Source organism: Dreissena polymorpha, chromosome 4, assembly GCF_020536995.1.
Source record: "Dreissena polymorpha isolate Duluth1 chromosome 4, UMN_Dpol_1.0, whole genome shotgun sequence".
Lineage (NCBI taxonomy): Eukaryota > Metazoa > Mollusca > Bivalvia > Myida > Dreissenidae > Dreissena > Dreissena polymorpha.
In genome coordinates, this window is record NC_068358.1 from 891168 (window position 1) to 915736 (window position 24569).

Below are 24569 nucleotides of genomic sequence, written 5' to 3' on the forward strand. Positions count from 1 at the left end.
AGGCTCTACAAGTCCCTCGTAGTCTCCATCCTACTCTACGGCTGAGAGACATTGACGCTTCATGCAGACAGAACGCAGGATACATGCATTTGAACATAAATGTCTCCAAAGACTGCTCCGCAGTCTATACGGAGCACACGACCAATGTCCGGAACAAGACTGCAACACTTGTTGGTCAACAAGACCCTCTAACAGCAACCGTCCAACGACAAAAGTTGGCTTGGTTTGGACACGTCACTAGGCACGACTCTCTAAGCAAGACTGTTCTCCAGGGCACACTAGAGGGAGATCGACGTTGAGGCCGTCAGAAAAAAAGCTAGATAGACAATGTAGAAGAATGGACATCCCTTTCCTATGTTGAATTACTCTCTGCACCACACAACAGACCTGACTGAAGGAGGATTTCTGTATCGTCATCCCTCATTTCTCTCCAACAGCCAAACCGGTCAAGGGATTGATGCTTATGATGTATGATGTATGAAATGGAAGTGTTAAATCATTATTATTCTTGGGACATGATTTTCCTTGACTATGTGGGTTGACAAATTAAATGTCTCATTAAAATAATTAGCTTGTATGTTTTTTTATGTCCCCCACCACTATAGTGGGGGACATATTGTTTTTGCCCTGTCTGTTGGTTTGTTTGTGTGTTTGTTTGTTTGCCCCAACTTTAACATTTGCAATAACTTTTGCAATGTTGAAGATAGCAACTTGATATTTGGCATGCATGTGTATCTCATGGAGCTGCACATTTTGAGTGGTGAAAGGTTAAGGTCAAGGTCATCCTTCAAGATCAAATGTCAAATATATAGCTTCAAAGCGGCGCAAAAGGGGACATAGGGTTTCTGACAAACACATATATTGTTTGTTTGTTTGTTTTTGGCCAAAATAAAATATCCATGAGTATGTGTATCCTGGTTTTACTGATTTTTTTTAAACGACATTTACCGCTTATAAATATAAATACCTTTTAAGTATCTGGAAAAGCAGTTTGTCTACTCGTGTTCCTAACTCTAATGAATTTCTCACAATAATAACTTTTTGATTATCTGGCATGTTTATTTTTCCTCCTTTTCATGCATACTTGAGACATGCATATTTCTTATTAACTTGTGGGATGACATAAATCTGCAGATCGTGCCACACTGTAACGATGTTGTCAATGATTGTCTGTAATTTATGATTGACGGAATCTGGGTAAAGTGTCGAAAAGCATGCAAATAAAATTGAGCGGCCCTCTGGGAAAACGGGGTTAAAACAATGTGCATTAAGTGTTGTCTCAGATTAGCCTGTGCAGTCAGTACAGGCAAATCGGAGACAACAATTTCTGCCAAAACAGGATTTTTATTTGCTTTACAGGATACTTCCTTCAAACGATACATTAAGTAAAAGAGGAAAGTGTCTTCACTGATAAGCATGTGTTGATTGCACAGGCTAATCTGGGGCAATACTCTACACACAAGCATTAAGCTGTGTTTTCCCAGAGTGATCCCAAATTATGTCACACTATCTGTGCGATTCGTCGTTGTTTGACGCAAATAATTACGATATATCTGGTCATTAAGGTTTTAGGTTAGATATCATTTTCATCGTAAGGAATATGGTAATTGTTCGCGACAAACAATGACATCGTTTGGCAACTGGAGGGTTAGACAATGGTATGGTAATGCATATTTAGTCACCTAGTTCTGGCTTGGTAGTCATTATTTGACGATCAGTCGTATCTTCTCCAATGCAAAGACCATTCTCTGGAAATCGATCACAGTTTAAGTTATCGGGCCACTCAAACCCGAATTTGTTCATCAGCTTTTCGCATGGGGTTCGGGCCTCCACGCACAGACTACGGCACGGTGGGATGGGGTCCGGATGTTCTGTGCACATCGGAGCATACAAGGTGCACAGCAAAAGTTTCAAATGTTTACTGCACTGTACTTTGACCAGCGGAAAGAATTGCTGAGCCTTGAATTTAAAAATAAAAACATGCTCAAGAATTGAGAAATCAATCGTGTAATATTGTGCATTCTTTGAACTTCTGAATTGGGCTGTATAGACATATTTTCGTACAAGTTCCTCTTACTGATTAATGTTGCACCTAAGGCATTGTTGGCTATTAATCATTCTGTTTTATAACGAATATGCATTTTTCCATTATCAATTAAAATAAATTAATGTTCGCCAATGACTAAGATGATCATAATTTATATGTATGGGGTTAATTTTAACATCTTTTTTTTCAAACAGCAATGTGAAATATGAAATGTGGAATATGAAATTCAAAATATGAAATGTGAAAATGAAAATGCTGCATTGTGATTTGAAACAGGCTTTAAGTGCTTTAACTGATAATAGATAAAGAGGACCTGAAGTTAATATTATATTCCATAAAATCAATTATGTTGATTTTCATTTACGGACATTCGTTAATTAATTAATCAATCAAGGAAGGGCCTCTCTTGTTCGATTTCAAACTTACCTCCATCCCAGCGTCCTCCTGATTTGTGTGGTTCATAAAATTTGGCATACGAGTCTCGTTGTACGGTAAATCCTTACATAGGCCGACTTTTATTGGTTCACACCTTCCAACACTTTTTTCCTTGTTGTTTTGTAAATCATTTCCTGCAGCAAAAGACATTCTTAGAACCTAATATTTATATTATATTTCCATGTCTAATTTTTCACCTTTTTATCTGGTATGACATCATGGAACTATAAGCAACCTAAGACCTTATAACGCTGACACGATTTCGGAATTTTTTGTCTCAGATTAGCCTGTGCAGTCAGTACAGGCCAATCGGAGACAACAATTTCTGCCAAAACAGGATTTTTATTTGCTTTACAGGATACTTCCTTCAAACGATACATTAAGTAAAAGAGGAAAGTGTCTTCACTGATAAGCATATGTTGATTGCACAGGCTAATTTGGGGCAATACTTTACACACAAGCATTAAGCTGTGTTTTCCCAGAGTGATGCCAAATTATGTCACACTATCTGTGCGATTCTTCTTTGTTTGACGCAAATAATGACGATATATCTGGTCATTACGGTTTAAGGTTAGATATCATTTTCATCGTTAGGAATATGGTAATTGTTCGCGACAAACAATGACATCGTTTGGCAACTGGAGGGTTAGACAATGGTATGGTAATGCATATTTAGTCACCTAGTACTGGCTTGGTAGTCATTATTTGACGATCAGTCGTATCTTCTCCAATACAAAGACCATTATCCGGAAATCGATCACAGTTTAAGTTATCTGGCCACTCAAACCCGAATTTGTTCATCAGCTTTTCGCATGGGGTTCGGGCCTCCACGCACAGACTACGGCACGGTGGGATGGGGTCCGGATGTTCTGTGCACATCGGAGCATACAAGGTGCACAGCAAAAGTTTCAGATGTTTACTGCACTGTACTTTGACCAGCGGAAAGAATTGCTGAGCCTTGAATTTAAAAATAAAAACATGCTCAAGAATTGAGAAATCAATCGTGCAATGTTGTGCATTCTTTGAACTTCTGAACTGGGCTGTATAGATATATTTTCGTACAAGTTCCTCTTACTGATTAATGTTGCACCCAAGGCATTGTTGGCTATTAATCATTCTGTTTTATAACGAATATGCATTTTTCCATTATCAATTAAAATAAATTAATGTTCGCCAATGACTAAGATGATCATTATTTATATGTATGGGCTTAACTAAAACATCTTTTTTTTCAAACAGCAATATGAAATAAGAAATGTCAAATATGAAATGTGAAAATGAAAATGGTGAATTGTGATATGAAACAGGCTTAAAGTGCTTTAACTGATAATAGATAAAGAGGACCTAAAGTTAATATTATATTCCATAAAATCAATTATGTTGATTTTCAATTACGGAAATTCGTTAATTATTTGATCAATCAAGAAAGGGCCTCTCTTGTTCGATTTTAAACTTACCTCCATCTTAGCGTCCTCCTGATTTGTGTGGTTCATAAAATTTGGCATACGAGTCTCGTTATACGGTAAATCCTTACATAGGCCGACTTTTATTGGTTCACACCTTCCAACACTTTTTTCCTTGTTGTTTTGTAAATCATTTCCTGCAGCAAAAGACATTCTTAGAACTTAATATTTATATTATATATCAATGTCTTATTTTTCACCTTTTCATCTGGTATGACATCATGGAACTATAAGCAACCTAAGACCTTATAACGCTGACACGATTTCGGACTTTTTTGTCTCAGATTAGCCTGTGTAGTCAGTACAGGCAAATGGGATACAACAATTTCTGCCAAAACAGGATTTTAATTTACTTTACAGGATACTTCCGTTAAACGATACATTAAGTAAAAGAGGAAAGTGTCTTCACTGATAAGCATATGTTGATTGCACAGGCTAATCTGGGGCAATACTTTACACACAAGCATTAAGCTGTGTTTTCCCAGAGTGATGCCAAATTATGTCACACTATCTGTGCGCTTCTTCTTTGTTTGACGCAAATAATGACGATATATCTGGTCATTACGGTTTAAGGTTAGATATCATTTTCATCGTAAGGAATATGGTAATTGTTCGCGACAAACAATGACATCGTTTTGCAACTGGAGGATTAGACAATGGTATGGTAATACATATTTAGTCACCTAGTACTGGCTTGGTAGTCATTATTTGACCATCAGTCGTATCTTCTCCAATACAAAGACCATTCTCTGGAAATCGATCACAGTTTAAGTTATCTGGCCACTCAAACCCGAATTTGTTCATCAGCTTTTCGCATGGGGTTCGGGCCTCCACGCACAGACTACGGCACGGTGGGATGAGGTCCGGATGTTCTGTGCACATCGGAGCATACAAGGTGCACAGCAAAAGTTTCAGTTGTTTACTGCACTGTACTTTGACCAGCGGAAAAAATTGCTGAGCCTTGAATTTAAAATAAAAACATGCTCAAGAATTGAGAAATCACTCGTGTAATGTTGTGCATTCTTTGAACTTCTGAATTGGGCTGTATAGACATATTTTCGTACAAGTTCCTCTTACTGATTAATGTTGCACCTAAGGCATTGTTGGCTATTAATCATTCTGTTTTATAACGAATATGCATTTTCCATTATCAATTAAAATAAATTAATGTTCGCCAATGAATAAGATGATCATGATTTATATGTATGGGCTTAACTTAAACATCTTTTTTTTCAAACAGCAATGTGAAATATGAAATGTGGAATATGAAATTCAAAATATGAAATGTGAAAATGAAAATGTTGCATTGTGATTTGAAACAGGCTTTAAGTGCTTTAACTGATAATAGATAAAGAGGTTCTGAAGTTAACATAATATTCCATAAAATCAATTATGTTGATTTTCATTTACGGACATTCGTTAATTAATTAATCAATCAAGGAAGGGCCTCTCTTGTTCGATTTTAAACTTACCTCCATCCCAGCGTCCTCCTGATTTGTGTGGTTCATAAAATTTGGCATACGAGTCTCGTTGTACGGTAAATCCTTACATATGCCGACTTTTATTGGCTCACACCTTCCAACACTTTTTTCCTTGTTGTTTTGTAAATCATTTTCTGAAGAAAAAGACATTCTTAGAACCTAATATTTATATTATATATCAATGTCTAATTGTTCACCTTTTCATCTGGTATGACATCATGGAACTATAAGCAACCTAAGACCTTATAACGCTGACACGATTTCGGTATTTTTTTTCTCAGATTAGCCTGTGTAGTCAGTACAAGGCAAATCGGAGACAACAATTTCTGCCAAAACAGGATTTTTATTTGCTTTACAGGATACTTCCTTCAAACGATACATTAAGTAAAAGAGGAAAGTGTCTTCACTGATAAGCATATGTTGATTGCACAGGCTAATCTGGGGCAATACTTTACTTACAAGCATTAAGCTGTGTTTTCCCAGAGTGATCCCAAATTATGTCACACTATCTGTGCGATTCTTCTTTGTTTGACGCAAATAATGACGATATATCTGGTCATTACGGTTTTAGGTTAGATATCATTTTCATCGTAAGGCATATGGTAATTGTTCGCGACAAACAATGACATCGTTTGGCAACTGGAGGGTTAAACAATGGTATGGTCATGCATATTTAGTCACCTAGTACTGGCTTGGTAGTCATTATTTGACCATCAGTCGTATCTTCTCCAATACAAAGACCATTCTCTGGATATCGATCACAGTTTAAGTTATCTGGCCACTCAAACCCGAATTTTTTCATCAGCTTTTCGCATGGGGTTCGGGCCTCCACGCACAGACTACGGCACGGTGGGATGGGGTCCGAATGTTCTGTGCACATCGGAGCATACAAGGTGCACAGCAAAAGTTTCAGATGTTTACTGCACTGTACTTTGACCAGCGGAAAGAATTGCTGAGCCTTGAATTTAAAAATAAAAACATGCTCAAGAATTGAGAAATCAATCGTGCAATGTTGTGCATTCTTTAAACTTCTGAACTGGGCTGTATAGACATATTTTCGTACAAGTTCCTCTTACTGAATAATACTACACCTAAGATATTGTTGGCTATTAATCATTCTGTTTTATAACGAATGTGAATTTTTCCATTATCAATTAAAATAAATTAATGTTCGACAATGACTAAGATTATCATTATTTATATGTATGGGCTTAACTTAAACATCTTTTTTTTTCAAACAGCAATATGAAATATGAAATTTGAAATATGATATGCGAAAATGAAAAATGGTGTTTGTGATATGAAACAGGCTTTAAGTGCTTTAACTGATTATAGATAAAGAGGACCTGAAGTTAATATTATATTCCATAATATCAATTATGTTGCTTTTCATTTACGGACATTCGTTAATTAATTAATCAATCAAGGAAGGGCCTCTCTTGTTTGATTTCAAACTTACCTCCATCTCAGCGTCCTCCTGATTTGTGTGGTTCATAAAATTTGGCATACGAGTCTCGTTGTACGGTAAATCCTTACATATGCCGACTTTTATTGGCTCACACCTTCCAACACTTTTTTCCTTGTTGTTTTGTAAATCATTTCCTGAAGAAAAAGACATTCTTAGAACCTAATATTTATATTATATATCAATGTCTAATTGTTCACCTTTTCATTTGGTATGACATCATGGAACTATAAGCAACCTAAGACTTTATAACGCTGACACGATTTCGGATTTTTTTGTCTCAGATTAGCCTGTGTAGTCAGTACAGGCATTGGGAGACAACAATTTCTGCCAAAACAGGATTTTTATTTGCTTTACAGGATACTTCCTTCAAACGATACATTAAGTAAAAGAGGAAAGTGTCTTCACTGATAAGCATATGTTGATTGCACAGGCTAATCTGGGGCAATACTTTACACACAAGCATTAAGCTGTGTTTTCCCAGAGTGATCCCAAATTATGTCACACTATCTGTGCGATTCTTCTTTGTTTGACGCAAATAATAACGATATATCTGGTCATTAAGGTTTAAGGTTAGATATCATTTTCATCGTAAGGCATGTGGTAATTGTTCGCGACAAACAATGACATCGTTTGTCAACTGGAGGGTTAGACAATGGTATGGTCATGCATATTTAGTCACCTAGTACTGGCTTGGTAGTCATTATTTGACGATCAGTCGTATCTTCTCCAATACAAATACCATTCTCTGGAAATCGATCACAGTTTAAGTTATCTGGCCACTCAAACCCGAATTTGTTCATCAGCTTTTCGCATGGGGTTCGGGCCTCCACGCACAGACTACGGCACGGTGGGATGGGGTCCGGATGTTCTGTGCACATCGGAGCATACAAGGTGCACAGCAAAAGTTTCAGATGTTTACTGCACTGTACTTTGACCAGCGGAAAGAATTGCTGAGCCTTGAATTTAAAAATAAAAACATGCTCAAGAATTGAGAAATCAATCGTGTAATGTTGTGCATTCTTTAAACTTCTGAACTGGGCTGTATAGACATATTTTCGTACAAGTTCCGCTTACTGATTAATGTTACACCTAAGATATTGTTGGCTATTAATCATTCTGTTTTATAACGAATGTGCATTTTTCCATTATCAATTAAAATAAATTAATGTTCGCCAATGACTAAGATGATCATTATTTATATGTATGGGCTTAACTTAAACATCTTTTTTTTCAAACAGCAATATGAAAAATGAAATTTGAAATATGAAATGTGAAAATGAAAAATGGTGCTTGTGATATGAAACAGGCTTTAAGTGGCTTAACTGATAATAGATAAAGAGGACCTGAAGTTAATATTATATTCCATAAAATCAATTATGTTGATTTTCAATTACGGAAATTCGTTAATTAATTAATCAATCAAGGAAGGGCCTCTCTTGTTCGATTTCAAACTTACCTCCATCCCAGCGTCCTCCTGATTTGTGTGGTTCATAAAATTTGGCATTCGAGTATCGTTATACGGTAAATCCTTACATAGGCCGACTTTTATTGGTTCACACCTTCCAACACTTTTTTCCTTGTTGTCTTGTAAATCATTTCCTGCAGCAGAAGACATTCTAAGAACATAATATTTATATGAGATGGTATCTGGTTAAACAAATTGTTTACTAGTGCCTCATAAGACTAATATTGTTATTATCTGGCATGCTTTCTTCCCTTGTTACATGTTCAATGACTAATTTTTTACCTTTTCATCTGGTATGACATCATGGAACTATAAGCAACCTAAGACCTTATAACACTGACACGATTTCGGATTTTTGTCGGCAATCGCCTGCTATTTACAGAATCTAGGAGAAGCACTTTAAAGGGACCTTTCCAATTTTTAGACAAAAAAACAACAAGAGGGCCATGGGTCCTAAGGCGCTTACATGAGACCCGAAGGAATCAAACTATTCATGGAAGGTGGAGTTCAAAATATTTTAAGTACTTAATGAAACATAAATATTATCATAAGGTTCACAAGAAGAAATTTGCTCGCCCCTGGAAACCATGCACTTCAGAGCACCGGAACTATTTTCAAACTAAATCAAGATATTATAGGAAAATATGATCTCAGCATATTTCATTAAGATTGAACTAACATGTGACTTATAGAGAGTTCACAATAGCAATTTCACTATAGCACTAAATAAAATCTGCCACCCACCCGTGGGCCTTGCTTTTAAACAAACTGGAACTATTTTCAGACTCGCCTTGCAATGACATTTCCAATTAAAACAACTCTATTTAAACCACAGATCTCTCACACCAAAACTACCGACGTCATCGATAAACTGTGTGCCATTACCATTTTTGTTTTCCACTGGTATCAGTCTGAAGGTCTTTGGTGTGGGTTCCCAGCTGGGGCCTATTTTTAGGGACTAAGGGCATTTAAACTGCAAGCCTGTTACACAATTCCATTTCAAAATGCATCAAAGTTATATACAGTTGTTTCCCACGTAAGTAATTATACCCCCACAAACGAAGTTTAAGGGGTATATAGGAGTGAACTTGTCTGTCTGTCGGTCGGTAGGTCTGTCGGTCTGTCGGTCCGTATTAAGTGTCCGCTCTCTAATTCAAGTAGTTTTCATCCGATCTTCACCAAACTTGGTCAGAAGTTGTATCTACATGATGTCTAGGCCAAGTTCGAACATGGGCCTTGCCGGGTCAAAAACTAGGTCACGGGATCACTTAGTGCGTTTTAAACATTCAGCATGTTGTTAGCTCTCTATTTCAAGTAGTTTTCATCCGATCTTCACTAAACTTGGTCAGAAGTTTTATCTAGATGATCTTAAGGCCAAGTTCGAACATGGGCCATGCCAGATCAAAAACTAGGTCACAGGGTCATTTAGTACGTTTTACACAATGAGCATGGTGTCCGCTCTCTATTTCAAGTAGTTTAAATCCGATCTTCACCACACTTGGTCAGAAGTTGTAACTAGATGATGTGTAGAACATGTTCGAACATTGGCCATGCTGGGTCAAAAACTAGGTCACGGTTCATTTAGAGTGTTTTAAACCTCACCATGTTGTCCACTCTCTTATTCAAGTAGTTTTTATCCAATCTTCACCAGAATTGGTCAAAAGTGGTATCTTTATAATGTCTAGGGCAAGTTATAATATGGGTCATGCCGGGTCAAAAACTAGGTCACGGGGTATCTTAGTGCGTTTTAAACCTCGCCATGATGTCCGCTCTCTAATTCAAGTAGTTTTCATCCAATCCTCATCAAACTTAGTCACAAGATCTCTAGGACAAGTTTGAACATTGGTCATTCCGGGCCTAAAACTAGGTCACGGGGTCACTTAGTGCGTTTTTTTAACATTCAGCATGGTGTTCGCTCTATAATTCAGGTAGTTTACATCCGATCTTCACCAAACTTGGTCAGAAGTTTTATGGATATAATCTTAAGGCCAAGTTAGAATATGGACCTTTCTGGGTGAAAAACTAGGTCAAGGGGTCACTTAGTGCGTTTTAAAAATTGAGCATGGTGTCCGCTGTTTTTTGTGAAGATGACATGCAAAATATTATGTGTCAATGCGGCATGAGGGGGTATTCGTCACGAATGTGACAAGGCTCTAGTTTTCTGTGAAATCAATATTACTACCTGAAATTTGGAGAATATTTAATAATTGTTTTTCAGATGGCATACTATTTTTATTGTTTGTTGCACTGCATCCACAACCAATCATCCAACCAATCATCATCATAATAATCCTCTTCAGAAAGAAACAAAAATAAATAATTAAAAAATGCCAATTTAACTATATATCTATTGAACGACGGACGACACACGACGCACGACGGACAAAAGGTGCTCCCAAAAGCTCACCATGAGCACGTTGTGCTAAGCTGAGCTAAAAAGCTGAAAAACTCTTCTCTCGCGCGTTGCTTTTGTTGTTCTCTGTTATCGAAGTGCCATCCGCTATCAAAGTAGTTTTTTACTATTACATGTACATGTATACTCATTTGTTTAGCTTTTCTAGAGATGTTGAATTACGGAATTTTTAAAAGCTCTAAGCAATTCGTAGACACGTGCTGTTAGGGGAAAGCCATGCTCTATATATAATAACTGAGTTCGGCATCTGCACATCGTGTCAATGATCTTAACTGTTTTCTCTATGTTTCTTGTAAATCTTTCAAAAAGCCTCGGGTATATAAACCGGGACATAAACCAGAGGCTCAAACGTGGGGCATTGAAGGATGGCTTCGACCTTTAGAGGGTCTGTAGTTTTCGGTTTGGGCGTTTGGTCGTAGTTGTTAGTCGTGTAGTTATGTTGGTTAGTCGTTTGGTAAAGGAAGTGGTTGGTCGAGTGGTGGTGGTGGTGGTGGTTTATCGTGTGGTGGTGGTTGTATGTCGTGTGGTGGTGGTTGTATGTTTTTGTGGTTGCGGCGGTTGGTCGTGTGGTAGTGGTGGATCGTAGTATGTTGGTTGTTGGTCGTATGCTATAGTGGATGGTCGTGTGGTGGTGGTTGTTCGTATGGTGGTGGTTGTTCGTATGGTGATGGTAGTTGTTGTTCGTGTGGTGGTGGTTGATCGTTTGGTGGTTTAACTCGTTGTTCGTGTGGTGGTGGGGGTTGTTCATGTTGTGGTGGTGGTTGGTCGTGTGGTGGTGGTTGTGGCTGTTCGTGTGGTGGTGGTGGTTGTTTGTCACGTTGTGGTGGTGGTTTGTCGTGTGTTGGTGGTTGTTAATTTGTTTGTGATGAATGGTCGTGTGGTGGTGGTTGTTCGAGTGGTGGTGGTGGTTGTTCGTGTGGTGGTGTTGGTTGGTCGTGTGGTGGTGTTGGTTGGTCGTTTGGTGGTGGTTGGTTGTGTGGTGGTGGTTTGTCGTGTCGTGGTTGTTAATCGTGTGGTGGTGGTTGTTTGTTTGGTGATGGTTGGTCGTGTGGTGGTTGTTTGTCGTGTGGTGATGGTTGGTCGTGTGTTGGTGGTTGGTCGTGTGGAATTTGTTGGTCGTGCGGTGGTGATGGTTGGTCGTGTTGTAGTGGTGGTTGGTCGTGTGGTGGTGATTGGTAGTGTTGTGGTTGTTGGTCGTGTGATGGTGGTTGATGGTTGTGCGGTGGTGGTGGATGGTCTTGTGGTGGTGGTGGTTGGTCATGTGGTGGTTGTGGTGGTTTTGCGTGTGGTCGTGGTTGGTCGTGTGGTGGTGGTGGTTGGTCGTTTGGTCGTGGTTGGTCGTGTGGTGGTTGTTTATGGTATGGTCGTGGTTGGTCGTGTGGTGGATGTTGTTGGTCGTGTTATGATGGACATTGGACGTATGGTGGTCGTGTATGTCGTGTCCGTATGATATCTTGGTCGTTTGGTGGTGTTTGGTAGTGTGGAAGTCGTTGGTCGAGTGGTGGAGGTGGTGGTTGGTCGTGTCGTGATGGTTGGTCGTGTCGTGAAGGTTGGTCATGTGGTGGTGGTTTGTCATGTCGTGATGGTTGGTCGTATGGTGGTGGTTGGTCGTGTCGTGATGGTGGCTGGTCTGTGGTGGTGGTTGGTTGTGTGGTGGATGTTAGTCGTGTCGTGGTCGTTGGTCGTGTGGTGGTGGTTGGTCGTGTGGTTGTTGTTGGTAATGTTGTGATGGTTGGTTGTGTGGTGGTGGTTGGACGTGTCGTGATGGTTGGTCGTGTGGTGATGGTTGGTCATGTGGTGGTAGTTTGTCGTGTCGTGATGGTTGGTTGTGTGGTGGTGGTTGGCCGTGTCGTGATGGCTGGTCGTGTCGTGATGGTGGTTGGTCTGTGGTGATGGTTGAATGTGTGGTGAAGGTTGGTCGTGTCGTGATGATTGATCGTGTGGTGATGATTGGTCGTGTCGTGATGATTGGTCGTGTGGTGGAGGTTGGTGGTATGGTGGTGGTTGGTCGTGTCGTGGTGGTTGATCGTGTGGTGATGGTTGGTCGTGTGGTGATGGTTGGTCGTGTGGTGATGGTTGGTCGTGTGATTGAGGATAGTCGTGTGGTGATGGTTGGTCGTGTGGTGGTGGTTGATCGTGTGGTGGTGGTTGGTCGTGTGGTGGTGGTTGGTCGTGTCGTGGTGGTTGGTCGTGTCGCGGTGGTTGGTCGTGTCGTGGTGGTTGGTCGTGTGGTGGCGGTTGGTCGGTTCGTGGTGGTTGGTCGTGTGGTGGTGGTTGGTCGTGTGGTGGAGGTTGGTCGTGTCGTGGTGGTTGGTCGTGTGGTGGTGGTTGGTCGTGTGGTGGTGGTTGGTCGTGTGGTGGAGGTTGGTCGTGTCGTGGAGGTTGGTCGTGTCGTGGTGGTTGGTCGTGTGGTGGAGGTTGGTCGTGTCGTGGAGGTTGGTCGTGTCGTGGTGGTTGGTCGTGTCGTGGTGTTTGCTCGTGTCGTGGTGGTTGGTCGTGTCGTGGTGGTTGGTCGTGTGGTGATGGTTGGTCGTGTGGTGATGGTTGGTCGTGTGGTGATGGTTGGTCGTGTGGTGGTGGTTGGTCGTGTCGTGGTGGTTGGTCGTGTCGCGGTGGTTGGTCGTGTCGTGGTGGTTGGTCGTGTGGTGGCGGTTGGTCGGTTCGTGGTGGTTGGTCGTGTGGTGGTGGTTGGTCGTGTGGTGGAGGTTGGTCGTGTCGTGGTGGTTGGTCGTGTGGTGGTGGTTGGTCGTGTGGTGGAGGTTGGTCGTGTGGTGGTGGCTGGTTGTGTGGTGGTGGTTTGTCGTGTCGTGGATGTTAATCGTGTGGTGGTGGTTGTTTGTTTGGTGATGGTTGGTCGTGTGGTGGTTGTTTGTCGTGTGGTGATGGTTGGTCGTGTGTTGGTGGTTGGTCATGTGGTAGTGGTTGGTCGTGCGGTGGTGATGGTTGGTCGTGTTGTAGTGGTGGTTGGTCGTGTGGTGGTGATTGGTAGTGTTGTGGTTGTTGGTCGTGTGATGGTGGTGGATGGTTGTGCGGTGGTGGGGGATGGTCTTGTGGTGGTGGTGGTTGGTCATGTGGTGGTTTTGCGTGTGGTCGTGGTTGGTCGTGTGGTGGTGGTGGTTGGTCGTTTGGTCGTGGTTGGTCGTGTGGTAGTTGTTTATGGTATGGTCGTGGTTGGTCGTTTGGTGGATGTTGTTGGTCGTGTTATGATGGACATTGGACGTATGGTGGTCGTGTATGTCGTGTCCGTATGATATCTTGGTCGTTTGGTGGTGTTTGGTAGTGTGGTAGTCGTTGGTCGAGTGGTGGAGGTGGTGGTTGGTCGTGTCGTGATGGTTGGTCGTGTCGTGAAGGTTGGTCATGTGGTGGTGGTTTTGTCATGTCGTGATGGTTGGTCGTATGGTGGTGGTTGGTCGTGTCGTGATGGTGGCTGGTCTGTGGTGGTGGTTGGTTGTGTGGTGGATGTTAGTCGTGTCGTGGTCGTTGGTCGTGTGGTGGTGGTTGGTCGTGTGGTTGTTGTTGGTCATGTTGTGATGGTTGGTTGTGTGGTGGTGGTTGGACGTGTCGTGATGGTTGGTCGTGTGGTGATGGTTGGTCATGTGGTGGTAGTTGGTCGTGTCGTGATGGTTGGTTGTGTGGTGGTGGTTGGCCGTGTCGTGATGGTTGGTCGTGTCGTGATGGTGGTTGGTCTGTGGTGATGGTTGAATGTGTGGTGAAGGTTGGTCGTGTCGTGATGATTGATCGTGTGGTGATGATTGGTCGTGTCGTGATGATTGGTCGTGTGGTGGAGGTTGGTGGTATGGTGGTGGTTGGTCGTGTCGTGGTGGTTGATCGTGTGGTGATGGTTGGTCGTGTGGTGATGGTTGGTCGTGTGGTGATGGTTGGTCGTGTGGTGATGGTTGGTCGTGTGATTGAGGTTAGTCGTGTGGTGATGGTTGGTCGTGTGGTGGTGGTTGGTCGTGTGGTGGTGGTTGGTCGTGTGGTGGTGGTTGGTCGTGTCGTGGTGGTTGGTCGTGTCGCGGTGGTTGGTCGGGTCGTGGTGGTTGTTCGTGTGGTGGCGGTTGGTCGTTTCGTGGTGTTTGGTTGTGTGGTGGTGGTTGGTCGTGTGGTGGAGGTTGGTCGTGTCGTGGTGGTTGGTCGTGTGGTGGTGGTTGGTTGGTCGTGTGGTGGTGGTTTGGTCGTTGTGGTGGAGGTTGGTCGTGGTCGTGAGGTGGTCGTGTCGTGGTGGTTGGTCGTGTGGTGGGAGGTTGGTCGTGTCGTGGTGGTTGGTCGTGTCGTGTGGTTGGTCGTGTCGTGGGTGTTTGCTCGTGTCGTGGTGGTTGGGTCGGTCGTGGTGGTTGAGGGTGTGGTGATGGGTTGGTCGTGGTGTGATGGTTGGTCGTGTGGGTGGTGGTTGGTCGTGTCGGTGGTGGTGGTCGTGTCGCGGTGGTTGGTCGTGTCGTGGTGGTTGGTCGTGTGGTGGCGGTTGGTCGGTTCGTGGTGGTTGGTCGTGAAGTGGTGGTTGGTCGTGTGGTGGAGGTTGGTCGTGGCAGTGGTTGGTGGTCGGTTGTTGTGGGTTGTGGTCGTGTGGTGTGGGTTGGTCGTGTGGTGAGGTTGGTCTGTTCGTGATGTTGGTCGTGTCGTGATGGTGGTTGATGCTGTGGGTGAGGGTTGAATGTCGTGTGAGGTTTGGTCGTGTCGTGATGGTGGTGGTGGTTGGTGTGTGGTGTGGATGTGGTGGTGGTGTGTGGTGTGGTTGTCGTGGTGGTTGGTCGTGTGGTGATGGTGGTTGATCGTGTGGTGATGTGTTGGTGTGTCGTGATGGTTGGTCGTGTGTGGTGGTTGGTCGTGGTGGTATGATTGTGTGTGTGGTGTGTCGTGGTGGTTGGTCGTGTGGTGGTGGTTGGTGTGTGTGGTGGTGTGTTGGTGGTGTGGTGTGTGGTTGGTCGTGTGTGGTGAGGTTGGTCGTGTGGTGGTGGTGGTGTGTCGTGGTGGTGGTGTGTGTGTGTGGTTGGTGTGTGGTTGGTCGGTTGGTGGTGTGGTGGTGGTTGGTCGTGTGTGGTGGTGTGGTCGTGTTGTGGTGTGGTGGTGGTTGGTCGTGTGGTGGTGGTTGGTGGTGTGGTGGGTGGTTGGTCGTGGTGGTGGTGGTTGGTGGTGTGGTGTGTGGTTGGGTGTGGTCGTGGTGGTTGGTGGTAGTGTGCCTGGTGGTGGTATGGTCGATTGTGGGCAGGTTGGTCTGGTCGTGGTAGATTGGTAGTTGTTGGTGGTGGTCTGGTAGTGTTGGTGGTTGTTGGTAGTGTAGGTGGTTGTAGGTTGGTCGTGTAGTGGAGTTGTGTTCGTTTCGTGGTGGTTGGTCGTGTGTGTAGAGGTTGGTCGTGTCGTGGTGTTGGTTGTGTCGTGGTGGTTGGTCGTGTCGTGGGTGTTTGCTCGTGTCGTGGTGGTTGGTCGTGTCGTGGTGGTTGGTAGTGTGGTGATGGTTGGTCGTGTGGTGATGGTTGGTCGTGTGGTGATGGTTGGTCGTGTGGTGGTGGTTGGTCGTGTGGTGATGGATGGTCGTGTGGTGGTGGTTGGTCGTGTGGTGGAGGTTGGTCGTGTGGCTGGTGGTTGGTCGTGTGGTGGAGGTTGGTCGTGTGGTGGTGGTTGGTCGTGTCGTAGTGGTTGGTCGTGTGGTTGAGGTTGGTCGTGTGGTGGTGTTTGGTCGCGTCGTTGTGGTTGGTCTTGTCGTGGTTGTTGGTCGTGTCGTGGTGTTTGGTCGTGTGGCGGAGGTTGGTCGTGTGGTGGTTGTTGGTCGTGTGGTGGTTGTTGGTCGTGTCGTGGTGGTTGGTCGTGTGGTGGTGGTTGGTCGTGTCTTGGTGGTTGGTCGTGTCGTGGTGGTTAGTCGTGTGTTAGAGGTTGGTCGTGTGGTGGTGGTTGGTCGTGTGGTGGTGGTTTGTCGTGTCGTGAATGTTGGTCTTATGGTGGTGGTTGGTCTTATGGTGGTGGTTGGTCGTGTCGTGATGTTTGGTCTTATGGTGGTGGTTGGTCGTGCGGTTGTGGTTGGTCGTGCGGTTGTGGTTGGTCTTGTGGTGGTGGTTGTTGTTCATGTGGTAATGGTGGTTGGTCGTGTGGTACTGTTGGTTGATCAAGTGGTGGTCGTTGCTTGCGTAGTTGTTTTTAACGGTTTTGCTTTTGTCGACGCTTTAAAAAGGAACGAAGTGATTAAATGCTCAATCTTTTTTTCATTGTGAAATTACATGTGAATACATGCATTCAACATAAAAATAAGCATAATAATATAATAACATTATAATTAAATATACATTATCAAAACATAATCTTAAGCCATGAATTTCTAAAAATAAAATTGTTCTTTAATTTTATGTAAGAAATTCGATATACGTTATAATAATAACAATGTGTCTATGTGAGATGGGAAAATTTGAAAATGAACCAACACTTGACGCATGAAAAACTTGATTTGTTTGGATTATCACGTGTAATTGACGCAACGAACATATCTCCGTTCATAGCGTAATAATATGCATTTACCATTTTTCCCAATGCTAAATGTGTAAGTCACCCAAACTGCATACGTTATACGAAATATATGTTCGCCTTACCGGGTGAAATAGGAGATCGCCGGACACATGCACCATCGATACACCACTGAAAACAAATATAAATACTAGTACATGTTCATGTATTTATTATATTAATTAAAATAATAAAAACCTACAGCTTGACGCAGTAGAGTATTCGGACTCAGACACTTTTTGATGTATTGTGTGGCAAGTTGAAATAATAAAATCATGACCGTAACAATTAGAATTAGTTGAACAAAAGCCATAACTTTGATTTTGTGAAGAATGTTCAACATTGCACTTATACAACTTTACACCATTACGAGCAATACAAACGAGCTTGTACCAAATGTGTAAATCAAATGCCTCTATCATACCTTATTTAATGCTGGGTCATCACACGAGGTGCCTTGGTCCGCGGTCTTTGCGCGGCAGTACCCTGGCCAGGAAGTTTTGCAATGCATGTACTGACAGATTGATGGGTCTGTGGCCGTCTACAAAGAATCACGTACTTGCAATATATATATATTTAGCCGCTTTCTTGTTTGATTGAATTTCTGCATTTTGTCGTTTCGAACAATTTTTGAGTCATTTTCCGCCCGTTAGTTTACCTACATACACTTTATTACCTGTTAGGGGACGGTTGAACCAAAACAGGTAAGATTGCAAAAAATCAATGAAACTAAGCAAAAAAATCAATGAAACTAAATATACAAGGCATTGAATAGTTTCATAACCAAAGCTTTAATTACTAACCCATCCACACCCAAGTCCGGATTCATTGCCAAAAATCTTCTTGCACTGTTCGTCCGCGGTTTGTTGTTCTCCTGGCAATCGTGAGACGAAGATGTTCAACTCGTCGCCATTGTAGTAATCCCCTCTGTCAAGCAAGCAATTCTTTCTGCAATTTATATGTAATAAATTTATCAATTAAAATGCAACTATGATGCGGCTATCCAAATTTACAATTATATAATGATATCATATTTGCAAATTATAATTACAAACGTAACAGTAGTAGTTCAAAACAGTTAGAGTAATATATTAGGAATCAGAAATAAAATAACATGCATAGGAAATATATTTTTATTTTATTAAATGACATATTTTCTATCACAATTAGAGGTCAATTCAGTTATACCTATATCGCTACGTTAATGCATAGTACTTACGCGTTATCTCAAAGATTTATTTTACAATCGGTCCCAAGATTGTACAAGGCGCGAGCTTTTTATTAAAGAAATCAAAGGGATTCATGGGTTAACCCTGGAAACTGCATATATTAGATCTTTACAGTATAAGTTTAGCCCCACGGCGTTCTTTATCCCGTAATGTTTTTTTTTAAAGAAACCAACGGCACGCTCAGGACTTTTAAACCATCATAAATTAATAACATACTTGGCGATTGATATATATTATTATCATTATACCTCACTTGGAATGGCAAATTTCCAAATTACAATCATTGCATTATTTGTAACATGCCATGATGCTGGACGTTGGAAAATTATAATAACATCACAGGCATCGGTCGGGGTAGGTTAATACTTCCGCATCGAAGAGCAATGTCCACCTCGGACTTCATCATCGTTGATATTATTCCCATCAAATTCCCATCAGGGTGGAAACATTAATAATAGATCTCACCTGATATTTATATAGTATAGCTAGCGCGGGGGTGGGTGAGGGGGGCTATAAAGAAGCATGGAATATTTAACAATTCTAATCAAGATAATAATCGGGAGGCTATTATTTAAAACGTACAGAGCAAATCAATTATGATGAGCGCATGAATTTCACATACAATCTAAAAGTTCAACTTGTTTTGTATTAACCATGTTTGTGATGTATATTAAAATAAATTACACATGTATCATTCGTAATAAAGTAAAGAGTATTTCCACCTCGACCGTCGACCTCGGTAAATCGTCAATCGCATTGGAGGTCAAGTTGCTATCAAAATACGTTTACTATTATTGTATTTATTACGACTTATTATCAATATAAAGACCAATTAAATACTAATTTTGTCAACCAACCCGTCCTTATCAAGGCTCTGGATAAAATCTTTAAACTGCTTGACAGAGCATGGCGAAAAGCGCCAGGGATTCTGTGTAAAGGGCTCTCCATGGTAGATCTGGTTCACCCCGGATGTCATAATGAACTTGGAGGAAGCTGGGCATGCGGCGGTCACTTCGTAATCAGTGTTGCCATCGTGGCCAGCGCCGAGACTGGAACGCAGGTCTAGCAGGTTAACAAGTACATCACCGAAGATCGGTTAGCGGGAAAATGAAACTTATAGAGAATTTAAATGCATTTTATATTAAAGTAAATTAAATTGTATTTGCCTAATGTCACATTAAATATCTGTAACGTAAGTCCTTCAAAAAGATTGAAGTCACAACCTTCAAGCGCTTTGCGTCAATCACCTATCGATTTAAAAACAAGTTAAATAACTAAAAATTGTGTACCGAACGTATAGACGTTGTATAATTCTATTGCTAGGCAGTTAACATAAGTATTCATATATCTCAAATCCACAAAAAAGTTACGTTAATAGATACATTCATAGCAATAATTACCTTGCAATATTAAATAATACACGCATGTCTTTAGATTAACTGACATGTAGCGTGAAATAAATAACCATTTGCAAGAACAGACGTTTCTAAACAGTATTTTTATGCCGTTCAAAAATCCAGTCTTATAAAAAATAGACGCTTGTAAGGTAATTTTGGAAAATGGTTTGTATGCAACTGTCAATCAGCCATTGATTAAGTGGCGAGCAGTGAATTATTGTATTTGCCAAATCGACTTTATCAAATAAACATTCGCTGACCGAGTGCTTTAATATCTTAGGATTACAATGCAGTCATAAAACTGGGTTAACGACAATATAAAAACAACTTCTGATTGGCATTTTTACCGCGCAGTCTTGAATAATTTCCAGCTGAACGTGTAGTTTATTAAGGCAAAACGCTATTGATGTCTTTATACTAACTTGTGTCCCAGTTCATGGGCGGCCACTGATATGGTGGTAAAGAGGCTGACGATTACTTCATTGACTGACACTCGATTGTTATAGCACGCGCTACTTGAATAGGTGATGCCAATCACCCCAGTGTTAGAGACATCTCCCTTGGCGTAGAGGTCATACCTGGACATGACCAAGAAAACATGTCTTTCACGTTTATGATGCGGCGAGTAATCGTTTCGGGTTTTATTTATACTAGAACTCAGCGTAATTCATGATATCCAACTGTCTTCGCACTAATTTTAAATGCACGAAAGTCCAAAAAGTGATTTTGAGAAAAAGTGATTTTGAGAAAATCGCTTCTAAAGTTTTGAAATAACACACCATGTATTATAAAACAAGATATCTTCATGAAATTTTGACAGTGGGTTGAGATGTATGCAATCTATCAATTTGCAAAATTTAAAGACAATTGCTTTTAAAATAAAAAAAAAGTTATTTTAATACATATTTTTTTCTTAATCTGTCGATTTGTACAATTTTTTTACTTTAGAATTAAGGCGACGAACTGTACAAAGTCATGTTGAAACGAGCAATCGTCATCTGGGATAGAACAATAACTGGGGATTTCCTATCTGCGAGGTTTATCATTTTAGTTCCAGTAAAAAATATTATGGCTAGTAATCATTTGGCGATTTTCATACATTTCAACCGGTTCTTAATTTCCGAATTTATTTAATACTTTTCGATATACGGATATTAAGATTTGGATATTCTTGCTCACTATATATTACGACAAAGGAAGTAAAAATGACACAACGAGCAATTGTGGCTGAGTTTAACCGTAATAAAATTAAATATGAAAACACATCCCCTGTACACTTATACAATAACAAAAGTTTCTCACCATGTGAAAACCATGACGTGATCATTGTCTGGAAGACCCGACAGGTTACTCAGCCACGACGGTAGAGAAGATAAGTAGACGCTGCTGTCAACATATTCATATTCGTAGCCGACAAACGTTTTAATCTTTGTCGACGGAGGTAGCGGATTTGTGGAGTCGATAGTCTAGTAAAAGTTCATTCAACAATTATGGGAAATAGCGCAATAATTAAACTTTCCGCTTAATCATTTTAACCAGCTATTTTAATAGATATATGTGCCATTTCTAATTTATACTCTATATAATGGCAAAACTTAAAATGAAGTTGTTTTTTCACGATTTTTCTTGAATGAAAACGAAAAAAATAAAATGACTCATCATCTTATTCAAGCTTACATTATGCGAAGGTCTTTAAACTAATGATTTGAATATACTTGTGTTTGATATTCAAGAACGTTTAACTATTTATTAAAATTTTCTAAGTTCCATGAATGATTTTATAACGAGTTTTACAAAGGCCAATCCGTGAACTCAAACATGGACTCGCAAATATTTAAACGTATTACCAGCACGTCATGTCCTAGTAAACACTCACAAATTTCATATTTCGTCACTATTTACAAAATGACATACAAGCAGCCATTTTGTAGTTTTAAAACTTTTAAAACCATAATCGTAGTAATGGTTTTGTTCACAAACAGCCGTCTTTGGTTATAGATATTTTTGTAATTTTATAGCAAGCCCTTGTAGCACAACATTCTATTATGGGGGTGAAAATGCCAATAGTAAGATTGTGCGTATGCAGTTATTAATCAATCGTAACATTTTGTTCTATTGTACAGTATTGTAATGCTGACACTTACATTAAACTACCATTTTTTTCAGGTACAACAAAGACCTTACCAAATAGTGACGAGGGAGTCGTATAACATTTAATAATTATTTGACCAAGTAACGTGATCGCCGTTACGTGTAACGAAACAATTGTCACGAATCTTATAACAAACCCGATTAATAATTCATAACAAAACAATGAACAAAATGATGACGAAATTCGCATCGAATGCGCTCATATGAATGGTGAAATCGACATGGCTAGAATCATACATCGCATCAGCCAAATGATAGGGATTTACTAGTGACATAATGTCAAGTACGTTATTAAGTACGTCACTGCAAAAACAAGCTAAATGACATACCTTGTACAGCAGGAAGGCAGTAACCGTAACGTAAATGTTCAGTTCGTTAGAATCAATACTTTCATATCGCAAGCTAACCTGGAATACAAATATGAAAGCATGCCGAATGCCACATTTGGAACTGTTTATTTAATTTACGGATACTTTGCGATAAAAAAGTGTAAGGTAATTTGCGGAAAGTTTCGAAATAAGAATTTGTAGAAACATATAATTGTGTTGTTTTATTTAAATACTCATGTAATTACTAAGTACGTAACGATGTAACTCAGTAAATCGATACATATATCAATGGTGAAATCATTTGCTGGAATAAAACCAGATAAGCGCATTTGACAATAATAAGATATTCGTACAATGACATTGTTTTAATACATTACAACGTACGCCATTTATTATCTGCGAGAAATGTTCCCGAAGTTTGTACTCTGTCGCCGCATCTCGGGACATTTCGCCAGTAGCCGCCGTGTCCGTGTAAAATCTAAAGAAATACGAACAAATTTGTAGCAAGACAAAAGCTTTTACAGCCAATCAGTCTTACCCAAGTTTTGACCTATTGACACAGTCAAACAAACAATTACATTTGCCAATTTGAGAGATATCCTACCAGCTATTGGGATACTATGTTTTGTTTTTCTTTATGATTGGGAAACAATGTTTAAACCTGACCTATATCTTATTTTGTTTACTGTTGAAACTTCATAACTCTTACTATTCATTAAATTAAGTTATTAACCCAAAGATCTATCGATATGCATCTATATTGCCCTCATTAATATATTTTCGTTAAATGGGGCGATGTTTGAATATTACTAAATTCGAATAAAAATGCAACGCTAAATTAGTTTTACCCTCAGGAAGAACAACGGTGAAAGTGTTCGTACATGTTATATGTCCACGTTCCAAAAACAGCCATGGGCCTAATGGTTTTTATTCTTGGTGTAAACAATATTTGCATTTACGTTTTTAGGCTGAATTGTTTAGTTTAAACCCATTATTTAACTGTGAATAAAACAACATATATTATACTTTTGACTGCTTTTATCATGGTCTAAAATATACATAGCGTTGATTTCCCAAGCGGGATATTGTAAATTTGACCATACGCTCGCAGGTCATTCTAAGTTAAAAATGCGCGATTGTAATTAAGAGACGCGAAACGATAAATGATTGTTTTTATGACTATGCATCATTTACATTAAGACGCGAATCAATTACCAAAACATAATTTGAAAATTAATTTCGGAGCGCAAGTCATTCTAACAGAACTGTTTTACTCATCAGATTTATTTTTACCACACATAACACTGTATGGCTCGAGTAGATATATGTATAGTTTATCATATTCTAAATCTGAGGACGCCGACTATATTCTTTTTAAGATTCTTGTTAATGATATTTCTTGTTATATTCCAACGTTATAGAATTTTCAAGGTTTTATGAGAAGTGTGAAATGTTATGGCAGTCGACAACTTACTTCTGCCACAAAGGTGGGTCAATAGCCACCACTACCTCGACTGCGTAGACTTCGTTCTGCCGTTTTTGTCTCATTTTCTGTAAACACATCGTTTGCAAATGTTATCTCAAATGAAATATGTTGGTAACTTATTTAAAGTTACGTCAGTGCGGTTGGCTATAGCTTACACTACCGCAAAATTGAGCAAATATCAATGATCGTGGTATTACGGTGTTATGTACAATTAGGAGGAATTGTTAAATATTGTTTCAAAATCAAGTTTTTGAAAAAAAAGTATGTGTTCTACCTCTAGTGGTGCCTTTGAATGTAAATTCTCCAGGGTGCGTCTAAAATTCGCTAGATCTGCAGGCAAAATAAAATCGATATTTATACGCATAAAATATATGGTGCTGATATTCATCTTCACGCCGGGTATGCGAATACTTCGTTTACGGATGGCACTTCACTTACAGAGAACAACAAACGCCACGCGCGAGAGGTGAGTTCTTCAGCTTTTTTGTATTTATGTTCTGTTTATTTGGTTTTTAGACACAGAACATTGTTTGGGTGATTAATGGTATAGCACTTCGTATTGCGAAGAAAGAAATTCGCGGAAAAACGGTGAATTATTTAAAAAAAAACGATAAAATTTCATCGATAATCAGCATGAATTGAATGATCAGTACATATTTAAACAAAATAAACATACTTGGAAATAAATCAAGAACGTGCTTACTATTCGAAATAAA

The 24569-nt window shown here is 40.4% G+C and overlaps 3 protein-coding genes across 3 annotated transcripts; all 3 read right to left on the minus strand.

Moving 5' to 3' along the window:
• Positions 1 to 999: 999 nt before the first annotated feature.
• LOC127876814 (uncharacterized) lies at positions 1000 to 12033 on the minus strand. Its single transcript, XM_052422277.1, has 8 exons — positions 11590 to 12033; positions 9215 to 9317; positions 8351 to 8493; positions 7574 to 7850; positions 6886 to 7028; positions 3163 to 3439; positions 2474 to 2616; positions 1000 to 1959 (listed from the first exon to the last, which is right to left on the minus strand). The coding sequence occupies exons 1-8, from the start codon at positions 12031 to 12033 to the stop codon at positions 1675 to 1677; spliced, it is 1815 nt and encodes a 604-aa protein (XP_052278237.1). The 3' UTR covers positions 1000 to 1674.
• Positions 12034 to 12344: 311 nt separating this feature from the next.
• Positions 12345 to 14131, minus strand: LOC127876815 (histidine-rich protein PFHRP-III-like). Its single transcript, XM_052422278.1, has 2 exons — positions 13985 to 14131; positions 12345 to 12656 (listed from the first exon to the last, which is right to left on the minus strand). The coding sequence occupies exons 1-2, from the start codon at positions 14129 to 14131 to the stop codon at positions 12345 to 12347; spliced, it is 459 nt and encodes a 152-aa protein (XP_052278238.1).
• A 15-nt stretch (positions 14132 to 14146) lies between these two features.
• On the minus strand, positions 14147 to 23915 carry LOC127876816 (uncharacterized membrane protein DDB_G0293934-like). Its single transcript, XM_052422280.1, has 8 exons — positions 23842 to 23915; positions 22752 to 22845; positions 22368 to 22445; positions 21190 to 21353; positions 20310 to 20465; positions 19348 to 19539; positions 18065 to 18209; positions 14147 to 14458 (listed from the first exon to the last, which is right to left on the minus strand). The coding sequence occupies exons 1-8, from the start codon at positions 23913 to 23915 to the stop codon at positions 14147 to 14149; spliced, it is 1215 nt and encodes a 404-aa protein (XP_052278240.1).
• Positions 23916 to 24569: the final 654 nt, after the last annotated feature.